The 18,117-nt window shown below is 43.1% G+C and overlaps 1 protein-coding gene across 1 annotated transcript in view; it reads right to left on the bottom strand.

The window, feature by feature from the left end:
* Window positions 1-276: 276 nt before the first annotated feature.
* Window positions 277-18,117, bottom strand: part of SCARA5 (scavenger receptor class A member 5) — a 323,038-nt gene continuing 305,197 nt past the window's right edge. The window contains exon 9 of the mRNA XM_077291789.1: window positions 277-1,207. Coding sequence (XP_077147904.1) covers window positions 1,071-1,207 — 137 coding nt within the window. The 3' untranslated portion in view covers window positions 277-1,070. The remainder of the gene's footprint in view (window positions 1,208-18,117) is intronic.

Below are 18,117 nucleotides of genomic sequence, written 5' to 3'. Positions count from 1 at the left end.
CCACCAGGGATGTATACTAAACTAAATCAATGTAAGTCCATAAAGTAGAGCATTTCTGTCTATGGGCACAAAATATTTGGATCAACAAAGGTGCAACAGAACCACTGGACCACCAGGAATGGCTGACCTAAGAAGGGGTACTGTACAACTGGATGACCCGGAAGAAGATCTTTACGACATTGTTTTATTTTGATGTTTTCCACCATTGCTTGTGGTACAGTATCTCACACGGCTGAGATACAGCAGCTTGGTCTAAATAATAACAAGACACGGGGCTTCATAAAAAATGTTCTTGACTTTATTCCATATAATCACATTATCGCTGCATATTCCTCAGTATATAGTCTCGACTTGGCTCAGCGACATCTTCCCTCTGCACGAGCTACGGAAGTAAAAGAAAAAAAAAAGGAAGAAGCTGTACTGCGACCACACGGCTGCCCACCAGGGCGCCATATTGTCTCCCCTTCTATGGTCTTAGGTCTTCCATTAGTTTTCAATATATAAAAGTCAAAAAAAGAGAAAAGCGCAAAATAAAAGAAACGTTCATCAGATAAAACGAGTAGAGTAAATATCTGCTCAGTATTTTTTTGGTTCGGTTTTTTATGTTTAGTGCTCAGTATTGCTTGCTAGGTTCTCGATAGTGGGGGCGCGATAAACGTCTTATATGTTGTACCTTACATGTACATGGAGGTTTTTGAAGCTTAGTGTGAGCACCTCGAATCTCAGCCTTCATTCGTAGGTGCCATAATACTAAACGTGGAGAAGTTCCACCACAATGGACACCATTGGCCCGGTCATGGTTTCTCCAGATTAGAGTAATGTGCCCTCTCTGAATATTTCCTTGGCTTCATAAACAATAAATGGGATTGGAAGCGTGACCGTCTTTGTTTTCCTCCCTACGAGCCTGAAGACGGTGAAGAAGCAAAGTCTCATCCAACGGTCGGTCGTCTGTAAAGGTCTCTCCGCGATGCTCGGGCCACGAGACACAACATAAGATGCGGTGATTCTCCACGCCTGGATTGGATCGGACGTCTCCATGATCAAGGTTCCAGTGTCTTCCACCTCGTGGCTCACTGTTTGATACAGGTCACGCCGGCATCTTCCGCGTGGCCGCAGTTGGTTTTGCCCCAGGTGGAGAACATGCACTGCAGTAGCGACTCCTCGGTTCCTTTGCAGGCGACGTCATCCATCCAGATGCGTCCAGTGCCTACAAAAACACAAACGTAATTAATTGTTTGTTTGTTTTCTTGGTGGGTGGAAAAATACACAAATTAAACATTTTTCAAAAAATCTAAAAAAATAAATAAATGTCAGGATGGGTGGGAGTCAGAGACCCTCAATGTCCTCTGTAATAACACAGTTACTAATGTGCTGAGAGACCTTAAAAGCCAATTCTCCTGTCATATACACACACGTTACTGACGGCCGGAGGGGTAATTCTAGCAGAATAGGAACTTATAACACCATTAAAACACGGAGGCACATATTATACCTGCACTGTGACATCACTGTGTGTATTATCCCTGTACTGTGACATCACTGTGTATATTATACCTGCACTGTGACATCACTGTGTGTATTATCCCTGTACTGTGACATCACTGTGTGTATTATCCCTGTACTGTGACATCACTGTGTGTATTATCCCTGTACTGTGACATCACTGTGTGTATTATCTCTGTACTGTGACATCGCTGTGTGTATTATCCCTGTACTGTGACATCACTGTGTGTATTATCCCTGTACTGTGACATCACTGTGTGTATTATCCCTGTACTGTGACATCACTGTGTGTATTATCTCTGTACTGTGACATCACTGTGTGTATTATTCCTGTACTGTGACATCACTGTGTGTATTATCCCTGTACTGTGACATCGCTGTGTGTATTATCCCTGTACTGTGACATCACTGTGTGTATTATCCCTGTACTGTGACACCACTGTGTGTATTATCCCTGTACTGTGACATCACTGTGTGTATTATCTCTGTACTGTGACATCACTGTGTGTATTATCTCTGTACTGTGACATCACTGTGTGTATTATCCCTGTACTGTGACATTACTGTGTGTATTATCCCTGTACTGTGACATCACTGTGTGTATTATCCCTGTACTGTGACACCACTGTGTGTATTATCCCTGTACTGTGACATCACTGTGTGTATTATCCCTGTACTATGACATCACTGTGTGTATTATCTCTGTACTGTGACATCACTGTGTGTATTATCTCTGTACTATGACATCACTGTGTGTATTATATCTATACTGTGACATCACTGTGTGTATTATCTCTGTACTGTGACATCACTGTGTATATTATCCCTGTACTGTGACATCACTGTGTGTATTATCTCTGTACTGTGACATCACTGTGTGTATTATCCCTGTACTGTGACATTACTGTGTATTATTCCTGTACTGTGACATCACTGTGTATTATCCCTGTACTGTGACATCACTGTGTGTATTATCTCTGTACTGTGACATCACTGTGTGTATTATCTCTGTACTGTGACATCACTGTGTGTATTATCTCTGTACTGTGACATCACTGTGTATTATCTCTGTACTGTGACATCACTGTGTGTATTATCTCTGTACTGTGACATCACTGTGTGTATTATATCTATACTGTGACATCACTGTGTGTATTATCTCTGTACTGTGACATTACTGTGTGTATTATCCCTGTACTGTGACATCACTGTGTGTATTATCTCTGTACTGTGACATCACTGTGTGTATTATCCCTGTACTGTGATATCACTGTGTGTATTATCCCTGTACTGTGACATCACTGTGTGTATTATCTCTGTACTGTGACATCACTGTGTGTATTATCTCTGTACTGTGACATCACTGTGTGTATTATCTCTGTACTGTGACATCACTGTGTATTATCTCTGTACTGTGACATCACTGTGTGTATTATCTCTGTACTGTGACATCACTGTGTGTATTATATCTATACTGTGACATCACTGTGTGTATTATCTCTGTACTGTGACATCACTGTGTATATTATCCCTGTACTGTGACATCACTGTGTGCATTATCCCTGTACTGTGACATTACTGTGTATTATTCCTGTACTGTGACATCACTGTGTATATTATCTCTGTACTGTGACATTACTGTGTGTATTATCCCTGTACTGTGACATCACTGTGTGTATTATCTCTGTACTGTGACATCACTGTGTGTATTATCCCTGTACTGTGACATCACTGTGTGTATTATCCCTGTACTGTGACATCACTGTGTGTATTATCTCTGTACTGTGACATCACTGTGTGTATTATATCTATACTGTGACATCACTGTGTGTATTATCTCTGTACTGTGACATCACTGTGTGTATTATCCCTGTACTGTGACATTACTGTGTATTATTCCTGTACTGTGACATCACTGTGTATATTATCTCTGTACTGTGACATTACTGTGTGTATTATCCCTGTACTGTGACATCACTGTGTGTATTATCTCTGTACTGTGACATCACTGTGTGTATTATCCCTGTACTGTGACATCACTGTGTGTATTATCCCTGTACTGTGACATCACTGTGTGTATTATCTCTGTACTGTGACATCACTGTGTGTATTATCTCTGTACTGTGACATCACTGTGTGTATTATCTCTGTACTGTGACATCACTGTGTATTATCTCTGTACTGCGACATCATTGTGTGTATTATCTCTGTACTGTGACATCACTGTGTGTATTATATCTATACTGTGACATCACTGTGTGTATTATCCCTGTACTGTGACATCACTGTGTGTATTATCTCTGTACTGTGACATCACTGTGTGTATTATCCCTGTACTGTGACATTACTGTGTGTATTATCTCTGTACTGTGACATTACTGTGTATTATTCCTGTACTGTGACATCACTGTGTATATTATCTCTGTACTGTGACATTACTGTGTATTATTCCTGTACTGTGACATCACTGTGTGTATTATCTCTGTACTGTGACATCACTGTGTGTATTATATCTATACTATGACATCACTGTGTGTATTATCTCTGTACTGTGACATCACTGTGTGTATTATCTCTGTACTGTGACATCACTGTGTATTATCTCTGTACTGTGACATCACTGTGTGTATTATCTCTGTACTGTGACATCACTGTGTATATTATCTCTGTACTGTTTCATCACTGTGTATATTATCCCTGTACTGTGACATCACTGTGTGTATTATCCCTGTACTGTGACATCACTGTGTGTATTATATCTATACTGTGACATCACTGTGTGTATTATCTCTGTACTGTTTCATCACTGTGTATATTATCCCTGTACTGTGACATCACTGTGTGTATTATCTCTGTACTGTGACATCACTGTGTGTATTATCCCTGTACTGTGACATTACTGTGTATTATTCCTGTACTGTGACATCACTGTGTATATTATCTCTGTACTGTGACATTACTGTGTGTATTATCCCTGTACTGTGACATCACTGTGTATATTATCTCTGTACTGTGACATCACTGTGTATATTATCCCTGTACTGTGACATCACTGTGTGTATTATCCCTGTACTGTGACATCACTGTGTGTATTATATCTATACTGTGACATCACTGTGTGTATTATCTCTGTACTGTTTCATCACTGTGTATATTATCCCTGTACTGTGACATCACTGTGTGTATTATCTCTGTACTGTGACATCACTGTGTGTATTATCCCTGTACTGTGACATTACTGTGTATTATTCCTGTACTGTGACATCACTGTGTATATTATCTCTGCACTGTGACATCACTGTGTGTATTATCTCTGTACTGTGACATCACTGTGTGTATTATCCCTGTACTGTGACATCACTGTGTGTATTATCCCTGTACTGTGACATCACTGTGTGTATTATCTCTGTACTGTGACATCACTGTGTGTATTATCTCTGTACTGTGACATCACTGTGTGTATTATCCCTGTACTGTGACATCACTGTGTGTATTATCCCTGTACTGTGACATCACTGTGTGTATTATCTCTGTACTGTGACATCACTGTGTGTATTATATCTATACTGTGACATCACTGTGTGTATTATCCCTGTACTGTGACATCACTGTGTGTATTATCTCTGTACTGTGACATCACTGTGTATTATTCCTGTACTGTGACATCACTGTGTATATTATCTCTGTACTGTGACATTACTGTGTATTATTCCTGTACTGTGACATCACTGTGTGTATTATATATATACTGTGACATCACTGTGTGTATTATCTCTGTACTGTGACATCACTGTGTGTATTATCTCTGTACTGTGACATCACTGTGTATTATCTCTGTACTGTGACATCACTGTGTGTATTATCTCTGTACTGTGACATCACTGTGTGTATTATATCTATACTGTGACATCACTGTGTGTATTATCTCTGTACTGTGACATCACTGTGTATATTATCCCTGTACTGTGACATCACTGTGTGTATTATCTCTGTACTGTGACATCACTGTGTGTATTATCCCTGTACTGTGACATTACTGTGTATTATTCCTGTACTGTGACATCACTGTGTATATTATCTCTGTACTGTGACATTACTGTGTGTATTATCCCTGTACTGTGACATCACTCTGTGTATTATCTCTGTACTGTGACATCACTGTGTGTATTATCCCTGTACTGTGACATCACTGTGTGTATTATCCCTGTACTGTGACATCACTGTGTGCATTATCTCTGTACTGTGACATCACTGTGTGTATTATTCCTGTACTGTGACATCACTGTGTGTATTATCTCTGTACTGTGACATCACTGTGTGCATTATCTCTGTACTGTGACATCACTGTGTGTATTATCTCTGTACTGTGACATCACTGTGTGTATTATCTCTGTACTGTGACATCACTGTATTATCTCTGTACTGTGACATCACTGTGTGTATTATATCTATACTGTGACATCACTGTGTGTATTATCTCTGTACTGTGACATCACTGTGTATATTATCCCTGTACTGTGACATCACTGTGTGTATTATCTCTGTACTGTGACATCACTGTGTGTATTATCCCTGTACTGTGACATTACTGTGTATTATTCCTGTACTGTGACATCACTGTGTATATTATCTCTGTACTGTGACATCACTGTGTGTATTATCTCTGTACTGTGACATCACTGTGTGTATTACCTCTGTACTGTGACATTACTGTGTATTATTCCTATACTGTGACATCACTGTGTATATTATCCCTGTACTGTGACATCACTGTGTGTATTATCTCTGTACTGTGACATCACTGTGTGTATTATCCCTGTACTGTGACATTACTGTGTATTATTCCTGTACTGTGACATCACTGTGTGTATTATCCCTGTACTGTGACATCACTGTGTATATTATCCCTGTACTGTGACATTACTGTGTATTATTCCTGTACTGTGACATCACTGTGTATATTATCTCTGTACTGTGACATCACTGTGTGTATTATCCCTGTACTGTGACATCACTGTGTGTATTATCTCTGTACTGTGACATCACTGTGTGTATTATCCCTGTAGTGTGACATCACTGTGTGTATTATCCCTGTACTGTGACATCACTGTGTGTATTATCTCTGTACTGTGACATCACTGTGTGCATTATCCCTGTACTGTGACATCACTGTGTGTATTCTCCCTGTACTGTGACATCACTGTGTGTATTATCTCTGTACTGTGACATCACTGTGTGTATTACCTCTGTACTGTGACATTACTGTGTGTGACATCACTGTGTATATTATCCCTGTACTGTGACATCACTGTGTGTATTATCTCTGTACTGTGACATCACTGTGTGTATTATCCCTGTACTGTGACATTACTGTGTATTATTCCTGTACTGTGACATCACTGTGTGTATTATCCCTATACTGTGACATCACTGTGTGTATTATCCCTGTACTGTGACATCACTGTGTGTATTATCTCTGTACTGTGACATCACTGTGTGTATTATCCCTGTACTGTGACATTACTGTGTATTATTCCTGTACTGTGACATCACTGTGTATATTATCTCTGTACTGTGACATCACTGTGTGTATTATCCCTGTACTGTGACATCACTGTGTGTATTATCTCTGTACTGTGACATCACTGTGTGTATTATCCCTGTACTGTGACATCACTGTGTGTATTATCCCTGTACTGTGACATCACTGTGTGTATTATCTCTGTACTGTGACATCACTGTGTGCATTATCCCTGTACTGTGACATCACTGTGTGTATTATCTCTGTACTGTGACATCACTGTGTATTATCTCTGTACTGTGACATCACTGTATTATCTCTGTACTGTGACATCACTGTGTGTATTATATCTATACTGTGACATCACTGTGTGTATTATCTCTGTACTGTGACATCACTGTGTATATTATCCCTGTACTGTGACATCACTGTGTGTATTATCTCTTTACTGTGACATCACTGTGTGTATTATCCCTGTACTGTGACATTACTGTGTATTATTCCTGTACTGTGACATCACTGTGTATATTATCTCTGTACTGTGACATCACTGTGTGTATTATCTCTGTACTGTGACATCACTGTGTGTATTACCTCTGTACTGTGACATTACTGTGTATTATTCCTATACTGTGACATCACTGTGTGTATTATCCCTGTACTGTGACATTACTGTGTATTATCCCCGTACTGTGACATCACTGTGTGTATTATCTCTGTACTGTGACATCACTGTGTGTATTATCCCTGTACTGTGACATTACTGTGTATTATTCCTGTACTGTGACATCACTGTGTGTATTATCCCTATACTGTGACATCACTGTGTATATTATCCCTGTACTGTGACATTACTGTGTATTATTCCTGTACTGTGACATCACTGTGTATATTATCTCTGTACTGTGACATCACTGTGTGTATTATCCCTGTACTGTGACATCACTGTGTGTATTATCTCTGTACTGTGACATCACTGTGTGTATTATCCCTGTAGTGTGACATCACTGTGTGTATTCTCCCTGTACTGTGACATCACTGTGTGTATTATCTCTGTACTGTGACATCACTGTGTGTATTACCTCTGTACTGTGACATTACTGTGTATTATTCCTGTACTGTGACATCACTGTGTATATTATCCCTGTACTGTGACATCACTGTGTGTATTATCTCTGTACTGTGACATCACTGTGTGTATTATCCCTGTACTGTGACATTACTGTGTATTATTCCTGTACTGTGACATCACTGTGTGTATTATCCCTATACTGTGACATCACTGTGTGTATTATCCCTGTACTGTGACATCACTGTGTGTATTATCTCTGTACTGTGACATCACTGTGTGTATTATCCCTGTACTGTGACATTACTGTGTATTATTCCTGTACTGTGACATCACTGTGTATATTATCTCTGTACTGTGACATCACTGTGTGTATTATCCCTGTACTGTGACATCACTGTGTGTATTATCTCTGTACTGTGACATCACTGTGTGTATTATCCCTGTACTGTGACATCACTGTGTGTATTATCCCTGTACTGTGACATCACTGTGTGTATTATCTCTGTACTGTGACATCACTGTGTGCATTATCCCTGTACTGTGACATCACTGTGTGTATTATCCCTGTACTGTGACATCACTGTGTGTATTATCTCTGTACTGTGACATCACTGTGTGCATTATCTCTGTACTGTGACATCACTGTGTGTATTATCCCTGTACTGTGACATCACTGTGTATTATCCCTGTACTGTGAAATCACTGTGTGTATTATCCCTGTACTGTGACATCACTGTGTGCATTATCTCTGTACTGTGACATCACTGTGTGTATTATCCCTGTACTGTGACATCACTGTGTATATTATCCCTGTACTGTGACATCACTGTGTGTATTATCTCTGTACTGTGACATCACTGTGTGTATTATCCCTATACTGTGACATCACTGTGTATATTATCCCTGTACTGTGACATTACTGTGTGTATTATTCCTGTACTGTGACATCACTGTGTGCATTCTCCCTGTACTGTGACATCACTGTGTGTATTATTCCTCTACTGTGACATCACTGTGTGTATTATCCCTGTACTGTGACATCACTGTGTGTATTATCCCTGTACTGTGACATCACTGTGTGTATTATTCCTGTACTGTGACATCACTGTGTGTATTATCCCTGTACTGTGACATCACTGTGTGTATTATCCCTGTACTGTGACATCACTGTGTGTATTATCCCTGTACTGTGACATCACTGTGTGCATTCTCCCTGTACTGTGACATCACTGTGTGTATTATTCCTCTACTGTGACATCACTGTGTGTATTATCCCTGTACTGTGACATCACTGTGTGTATTATCCCTGTACTGTGACATCACCGTGTGTATTATCTCTGTACTGTGACATCAGTGTGTATTATCTCTGTACTGTGACATCACTGTGTGTATTATCCCTGTACTGTGACATCACTGTGTGTATTATCCCTGTACTGTGACATCACTGTGTGTATTATCCCTGTACTGTGACATCACTGTGTATATTATCCCTGTACTGTGACATCACTGTGTGTATTATCCCTGTACTGTGACATCACTGTGTGTATTATCCCTGTACTGTGACATCACTGTGTGCATTCTCCCTGTACTGTGACATCACTGTGTGCATTCTCCCTGTACTGTGACATCACTGTGTGTATTATTCCTCTACTGTGACATCACTGTGTGTATTATCCCTGTACTGTGACATCGCTGTGTGTATTATCCCTGTACTGTGACATCACTGTGTGTATTATCCCTGTACTGTGACATCACTGTGTGTATTATCCCTGTACTGTGACATCACTGTGTGTATTATCTTTGTGTTCTGTTTTTCACATTGGACCTAAACAGGAGGAATGTGTAGAAATGTCATGACTGACAAATTTTCAGAGCAAGAACATTTCTGGTGCTGAAAGATGAACGTGCTCTCCTGTCCATAGATGATGCACATGATGTGGTGCCCCAGAGCACTAGTGGGGAGGACACTTTAGTGACTATGAATCTTTTCCTTGGATTCTTGTATTTGAAAGGAGAAGACCCGGATCAGGCAAACCTACTCCGTGATGGATCCGGAACTGTCAGGGCTGTCACCCAGGTTGCATGGGGGGAAAGCATAAGGCCCCGGACCGACCTTTGCACTCTGGAGTAGGCGGCGCGGCTAAGATAAAAGAGCTGCAGAGCGCGGGAAATCAGTCAGTCTTAGTGGGAAGAAGGGCAGTGTCAGGGCTCCTACTGTAGAGCATCCTGACACAGCAGGCCCATGCCAGAAAGGTCTGAGAGCCGTGACCAGAGACTGCTGACAAAGACGCATCCGGTCCCCGCTGACTTCGCTGATCATGAGTGACAAGTCACGCATTCAGGACATAGACGCGCTCACGGGGAACCCGGGTCACCTGCCGTGAGGGATTTCCCGTTATATCTGTTCTCATCGTGCCTTGTCTATGGACTCTGAGAAGGAAATAGACTGTGTTCTACCCTGCTCGTAATTTCTCGTCCCGCCGACCATCCACCGGACCACGAGCAATCACCGCCGCCGCCAGGATCCAGGACGCCATCTTCTCCAGGACTACACCGGACCCCATACGCACCACGGCCTTGATGCCAACTCTCTCATCCCGAAAACTGCATTCTGACTTCGCCGGACTGATACGTTTGCTATTCTTAAACTTCCTCCCCTATTCACTACCCCTGTTTTCCCTGAGTTCCAAGCCTCTTGTTCGATCATACTGTTTTCCACATTTTCTCCCTGCGAGGAGCATATCTGTTAAAGTAAACCCCACGTTAACCCTTGCTCTACCTCCGACCCATTACTGCATCTTGCAACCTGCTCACATATTGAACATCTCTAGGGCAATGGACAACCATGACACATCTATGGCAATCATAACTGGTCTGGAGGTTTTATGGTCTACATATGCAGCTCTCCTCCAGTTATGCATGCCCCAAGAGAGAGGGAATGCGTACTTTCCAAACGCATTTCATAGTTGTAAAGTAGTGCAGTAACATATCCTTAGGGGCTACAAATTATGATGACAGGTCTAAGCTTAGAATAATTGAGAAACCCTGGTCTAGAGCCAACCAGGGCTTCACTAGAAGAGTTGGCCATATCCATGGTGAGCATTGAAGCCCAATTCTGCTATATCAAAATTATTTTTACCTCCTTGTTCCGTTTGTTTAGTTCCAGAAATGCTCGAAACATTTGTTGTTGTTTTTTTTTTTGTCTGGTTTGGTTTCATTCTTCTGATGGAGCTTTTTATGTGTAATGTTCACAAACCCTGGCATGTACCCTGGCATATGAAGGCTGTGTTCGCTGGCATCATTTTGCATTTTGGCACCTCTCTCGGACAATAGAAGGGCAGAGGGAAACGTGTTTGTACATGGGATTAATTGAGTCTTTCTTGCTGCCAGATCCTCAGACTAAACACAATTTACAGCAATTAATCTGAAGGACCGTGAGTGCGAGAAAAATCAATAGATCCACAAAGAGCGGGCCGGCCAGAGAAAATAATCCTACCACCAAAAATCACTGTTCCCCACCATGTTTCATTCTCATTTGCACATTTCATTTTAGATGGATATGTAAAACCTTCAGCTGGCACCTTTTGAGGTCGTCTACTGTGGATTGTGACGTGTGTTTAGGATCATTATCCATTTGTAGCAGCCATCCTCTTCCTCTTCCTCTTTTCACCTTCAGCTTTTTTACAGATTAGTGTTATGTTTGCATCAAGAACTTGTTGAAATCTCATTAAATCCATCTTTCCCTCTCTACTTGTGAAATGTTCCCCGTCCCATTGGATGCAACACAGCCCCAAAGCATGATTGATCTACCACCATGCTTAATGGTGGGCGAGATGTTCTTTTCCTGAAGTTCTGTGCCCTTTTTTCTCCACACATACCTCTGATCATTGTGGACAAAGAGTTCTATTTTATCCTCATTGGTCCTCAGGACTTGTTTCCAAAATACATCAGGCTTGTTTAGATGTTCTTTTGCATACTTATCAGACTGAATTTTATGATGAGGACGCAGGAGAGGTTTTCTTCTGATGATACTTCCATGAAGGCCATATTTGTGCAGGTGTCTTTGAACAATAGTACAATGTAGCACAACTCCAAAGTCTGCTAAATCTTTCTGAAGGTCTTTTGTAGTCAAGCGGGGGTTCTGATATGCTTCTCTAGCAATCTTACCACCACCATTTTCAGAGTGCCAGGCAGCTGCTTAGATGAACTCATGGCTGCTGTTTTTGGCTCAAGCTTAGAGGAGGCTGGGTTTTTATAAAGCTGGGAAATTTGCATCACTTGACCTTTCCTAATGGTGATAGTGAACAAGACATAACCCTAACAGGCTAATTAAGGTCTGAAACCTTGGTCAAAGTTATCACAGCACACAAATCTACAAGGGTGCCCCAAATTTTCCACTGATACTTTTCGGCACCACAGGTGCCAGGTTACCAAAAGTATCACCTAAAGTCAGACTAATGTCGGCACAAGAAGCTGGTGAAATATACAGATGCTGAAATAAGTATTGAACACGTCACCAATTTACTAAGTTAATCTATTTCTAAAGGTGCTGGTGATATGAAATTCTCGCCAGATGTTGGTAACAACCCGTCCAATCCACACAGTCAAAGAAATCATCCATAGATGTCCATAAATTAAGTTATGTGTGATAATGAGAAGTTATGTGTGATAATGAAAAGACTATTGAACACGCTTACTGAAATTTACTTAATACTTCATACAAAAGTCTTTGTTGCTGGTGAAGCTTCAAGACGCCTCCTGTATGGAGAAACTAGTCGCAGGCCTTTCTCAGGTTTGATTTTTGCCCATTCTTCCATACAAATACTCTTCATATCCTGAAGGTCCTGCGGCTTCTTCTATAAACTTTGAGCTTTAGTTTCTTCCATACCTTTTCTATTGGATTCAGGTCCGGTGATCAGCTCGGTCATTCCAGCAGCTTTATTTTCTTTCTCTGAAACCAGTTGAGAGTTTGTCCACCCTCGTTTCATCTTAGTCATCCTGGCAGATGGCAGCAGATTTCCATCTCGGTACATTTGTCCATTTATCCTTCCTTCAATCGCAAGAAGTTCGCTAGTGCCATATGCTGAAAACAGCCCACACATAATGTTTCACCTTCAATCTTCACTGCTGATATGATGTTTTGGGGTGATATGCAGTGCTTTTTGGCCTCCAAACATGGTGTATTATGGCATCCAAAGAGTTCAATTTTAGTCTTATCTGACCAAACTATGTTATTTCACAGGCTTGTCTAAATGTTGTTGAGCAAACTAGATGCGATTGAACACTTTTTGTTCAGCAAAGAAGTCTTCCCGGGTGAAAGTGCATACTGACCATGGAGGTTGAGTGGTGAGTGTGCATACAGGCCATGGAGGTTGCATGTTGAGCGTGCATACAGACCATGGAGGTTGTGTGGTGGGCGTACATACAGACCATGGAGGTTGTGTGGTGGGATTACATACAGGCCATGGAGGTTGTGTGGTGAGCATGCTTACAGGCCATGGAGGTTGAGTGCATTACTCATTATTTTCTATGAAACAATTCTACCTGCTGATTCCAGGTCTTTCTGTAGCTCTCCACAGGTGGTCCTCAGCTCTTGGACATCACTTCTGATAATTCTTTTCACTCCTCTGTGTTTTTCGGGGAGCTTCTGGTTGTGGCCGGTTTATGGTGAAATGATGTTCTTTCCACTTCTGGATTGTGACCCAGGAAAGTGCTCACTGGAACCGTCGGTAGTTTAGAAATTCTTCTGTAACCAAAGCCATCAGTATTTTGGAGGAAATAACTGCACTGCTTGACCATGAAGTGTACTTGCTTGATGAAAGGACCGCAGTCCTGATTTCATGTTGGGAAAAACCTCAGCACTGAAATGATGATGGAGAACGAAGATCTTGATGCAATAAGTTAATACTTTATTTTGATCCGGCAAGAGAAGGTCCAACATTTTGGCCAATAATGGTCTTTATCGAGGATATTGGTATTGCAGAGGAGCCGTGTATTGGCTAAGGTCAGCTCGAAATACTAACAAGTATGAAGTTCAGGTCCATTCACTGGAACAGGTCATAAAAGTACGTCTGTTTGTAGGAAGTTGCTAGAAGAGTCTTCCAGCTTCAATATTTGGCTTAACAATTAATACCTTCATGGTGAAGGGCTCCCTCTGGTCATTAGTAGGACTTCTTCAGCAGTTTCTCGAGCATCTAAAATGTCTCTCTTCCAAAATAAAAAAAGTTCTCTACGCTGTCTCTTGTAGATAGCCAAAGGATCAGGAGCAATTTATCAGCCAATTCAGTCTTTGTCCTTATCCAGTCCTCATCGCTATCCAGTCCTCGTCCTTATCCAGTCCTCGTTCTTATCCAGTCCTCGTAAGTACAGAGTATGCTTCTGATTTGATTTGTTTGAGATGTTTCTGAGAGATTTGTCCGCTTGACTTCCTAAACTTTTTCTTGATCTCTGCAAGAAGAATTAGTACCTGGGTCAAGGAACAGAGCTTTGGCCATGGAAGTACGGCCACCAGCGGGTCAGAGCTCTTTTTGAAAATCTCAAATATTGAATGATGTCCTCATCATGGTGAGCAGACATTGACGTGTTCCCGAATGCTGCTGATCAGTATTTCATATAACTGGTTGCTAATTGTCATTCATTCCTTTTAAGACAACATCGTAATGAGAAATGTATCCGCTCGTTACCGGCTCCCAGAATTAATGCGCCTGCCAACACCTCCCCTCGGCCTCTCGGGAACGGAGCAGCGTTATGTTTATTAATTACAATTAATGGTAATAAACTCCACTCAATCTGCATCCCGCAGGTCTCATTACTGAGCCGTCACCAATCACTTAGTATAAACAGCGCTCGGATCAAGTCTCATTCTGTGCCGAAGAAGGAGAAGTCACGGAAAGTGCCGGCTAGGAACATATAATGGTGTCCGACCAGTGATGGTCTGAGGTCCAGGGGGATTTAGGAGATCTTTAATTGTGATCCAAGTCCAGTAAAGTCCTAGAACCTCTTATAGGATCCCATCGTATAGGTGGTCCCGGGGTGGTGCCCACTGAATGATGCCAAAGCCCCCATCAGTAGGAACAGGGACATGTTAGATGCAATTATCTTGCCCTCGTTCTGACAGTCTGGTAAGTGAGGAGCTGATGGAGAGCTGATGGAGAGTGATTCCATGTGCATGAGCTTCCTAGAGGATAGAGGAGCTGTCTTCAGACTCTTCTATCTGCTCCCAATTCCTCTGTCTTCTTCATACCCCACTTTCCTCTACAGACGCCTCTGTTCCGTCCATACTCTTCTGTTCTCTTCCTCCAGACCCCTCTGTCCTCTCCAGACTCTCCTAGTCTGTCTGCTTCATACCCCACTGTCCCTTCCAGACTGTTTTCACTCCTGACTCTTCGGTTCTGTCCAGACTCCTCTGTTCCCCGCCTCCAGACTCCTTTGTCCTCCTCCAAATTCCACTGTTCTGCCCAGACTCTTCTGTTGCCTCTGGACTCCTGTTCTCCTCCTCCATATTCCTCAGACTCCTCCATACTCCAATGTCCCCTCAAGACTCCTCTGTTCCCCTCTTTTAGGCACCTTTGTCCCTTCCAGACTCCTCTGTTCCCTCCAGACTTTTCTGTTCTCTCCAGAACCATGTCTCCCTCCTACAGAAACCTCTGACCTCCTCCAGACCCCTTTGTCCTCTCCAGACTCCTCTGTCCCTCTCCTAGAGAATCCTCCATCCCCTTTATCCCTTCCATACTCCTCTGTCCCCATTTTTTCTACAAATTCCCTTTTAGAGGGGCATCACATTGTATCATTTTGGGAGCAGATATAATAATGGAGTCACTGTTGTGGTGTCGGTTTACGGTCAAAAAATTGGCTCAATGTGGCGGTTTGGTGGTTTTGTCTTCCAGATTGGAGCATGAACCCCAATGTCTGCTCCTCAAGCATGGGGCGACAGTCGCTATAGCGAGTACACCGCACGCCCCGCGGGCCGCATACCGCGCGATTCCTGGTGATTTGTATATTTAAAGTCGCGGCGGCCTCCTCTGTTTATAGTCATCAGATTGTAACCCAGATACAAGGAGCTCTACAAAGCCGCCGCCACACTCGCTACGCGCCGCTGTCAATCACCCGGGATTTGTTTGCAATCACCCACATGTTCAGCACCAGATCTTCATCTGCGGAGCAAATCTCCGAGCTGCGCGGTTTACTATTTCCGCACGTGTCCAGGCCGCCAGTCAAACATGGGCATCTGCCATATGTGTGATGTGCCATGCGCTATGGATGGGGCCTGAACAGGGGGTTCACAGCCGACGTCTCCTGACGAGTAATTAGATGAAGACCCCAGAGAAAGTAACGAGCGCTCTGGGCGCTGCGGCTCGTTACACGGGAGGAAACCCCCCATTATGTGCTGCGGCCCTCCACAGTCCGGACCCTAATGACTCCCACCTGGTGGGACGACACGGGCTGCAAACTTATATACTAATGTGTATGTATCCTGGAGACCGGAGCATAGACAGCGGGGAGCATCAGAGCCCAACAGCCTGGCATCCGATAGTCCAGAAAGTCCAACAGCCTGGCATCTGATGGTCCAGAAAGTCCAACAGTCCGGCATCTGATGGTCCAGAAAGTCCAACAGCCCGACATCCGATAGTCTAGAAAGTCCAACAGCCCGGCATCCGGTAGTCCAGAAAGTCCAACAGCCTGACATCCGATAGTCCAGAAACTCCGATAGCCAGACATCCGATAGCCCAAAAAGTCCAACAGCCCGACATCCGATAGACCAGAAAGTCCAACAGCCCGACATCCGATAGTCCAGAAACTCCAACAGCCAGACATCCGATAGCCTAGAATGTCCAACAGCCCGACATCCGATAGACCAGAAAGTCCAACAGCCCGACATCCGATAGTCCAGAAACTCCAACAGCCAGACATCCGATAGCCTAGAATGTCCAACAGCCCGACATCCGATAGCCTAGAAAGTCCAACAGCCCGACATCCGATAGTCCAGAAAGTCCAACAGCCTGACATCCGATAGTCCAGAAACTCCAACAGCCAGACATCCGATAGCCCAAAAAGTCCAACAGCCCGACATCCGATAGACCAGAAAGTCCAACAGCCCGACATCCGATAGTCCAGAAATTCCAACAGCCAGACATCCGAAAGCCTAGAATGTCCAACAGCCAGACATCCGATAGCCTAGAAAGTCCAACAGCCCGACATCCGATAGTCCAGAAAGTCCAACAGCCTGGCATCTGATAGTCCAGAAAGTCCAACAGCCCGACATCTGATAGCCTAGAGAGTCCAACAGCCCGACATCCGATAGCCTAGAATGTCCAACAGCCCGACATCCGATAGCCTAGAGAGTCCAACAGCCCGACATCCGATAGTCCAGAAAGTCCAACAGCCCGACATCCGATAGCCCAGAAAGTCCAACAGCCCGCCACCTGATGATTTAGAAAGTCCCAAAGACTGGCATCTGCTAGTCCAGAAAGTCCAGCGCTGGTGGAGGAGATAAGCGGCTGCCAGAGTCTCAGAAAACAACAAATTCCTCCTTCATGTCAAGAACCTTTAGGGCCGAGGAAACTCGTAGCTCGCGGACCATCAGTAAGAGCCCCCCACTGATTGCTGGGGTATATCATGTGACCATGGGGGACCACTACTACACCTCATCCCCCCAAAGCTGCAGCCACAGTTGGCAGATTTATCATTAACTCTTTCTTCCCCAGACCTCTGCTTGCTGTCTGTGAATGAGACCCTCCTGATCACTTGCCCAGGTCCAGGCCTCATCCAGCGCTGATAACTGATAATCCTGTAACTTCTCCTTGTTACTGATCTTGTACCAGTTCCTAGCGTCACCTCCAGAGCTGCGCTCACAATTCTGCAGGAGTTCACGTCTCCCTGACACTCTGCTGTCTGTGGCACAGTATGGAAGCTGTAAGGTTCTCACTAGATGCTGATAGCATGACCTGCTGCTCCGTCTCAGGCAGCAGTAGTGTGAACGCAGCTCTGGATGTGACTGGAGACAAGTAGCAGCAGAAGAATT

The sequence above is a fragment of the Ranitomeya variabilis genome, chromosome 2, assembly GCF_051348905.1.
Source record: "Ranitomeya variabilis isolate aRanVar5 chromosome 2, aRanVar5.hap1, whole genome shotgun sequence".
Lineage (NCBI taxonomy): Eukaryota > Metazoa > Chordata > Amphibia > Anura > Dendrobatidae > Ranitomeya > Ranitomeya variabilis.
The sequence above is the reverse complement of the archived record's forward strand: the minus strand, read 5'-3'. Positions and strand labels throughout refer to the sequence as shown.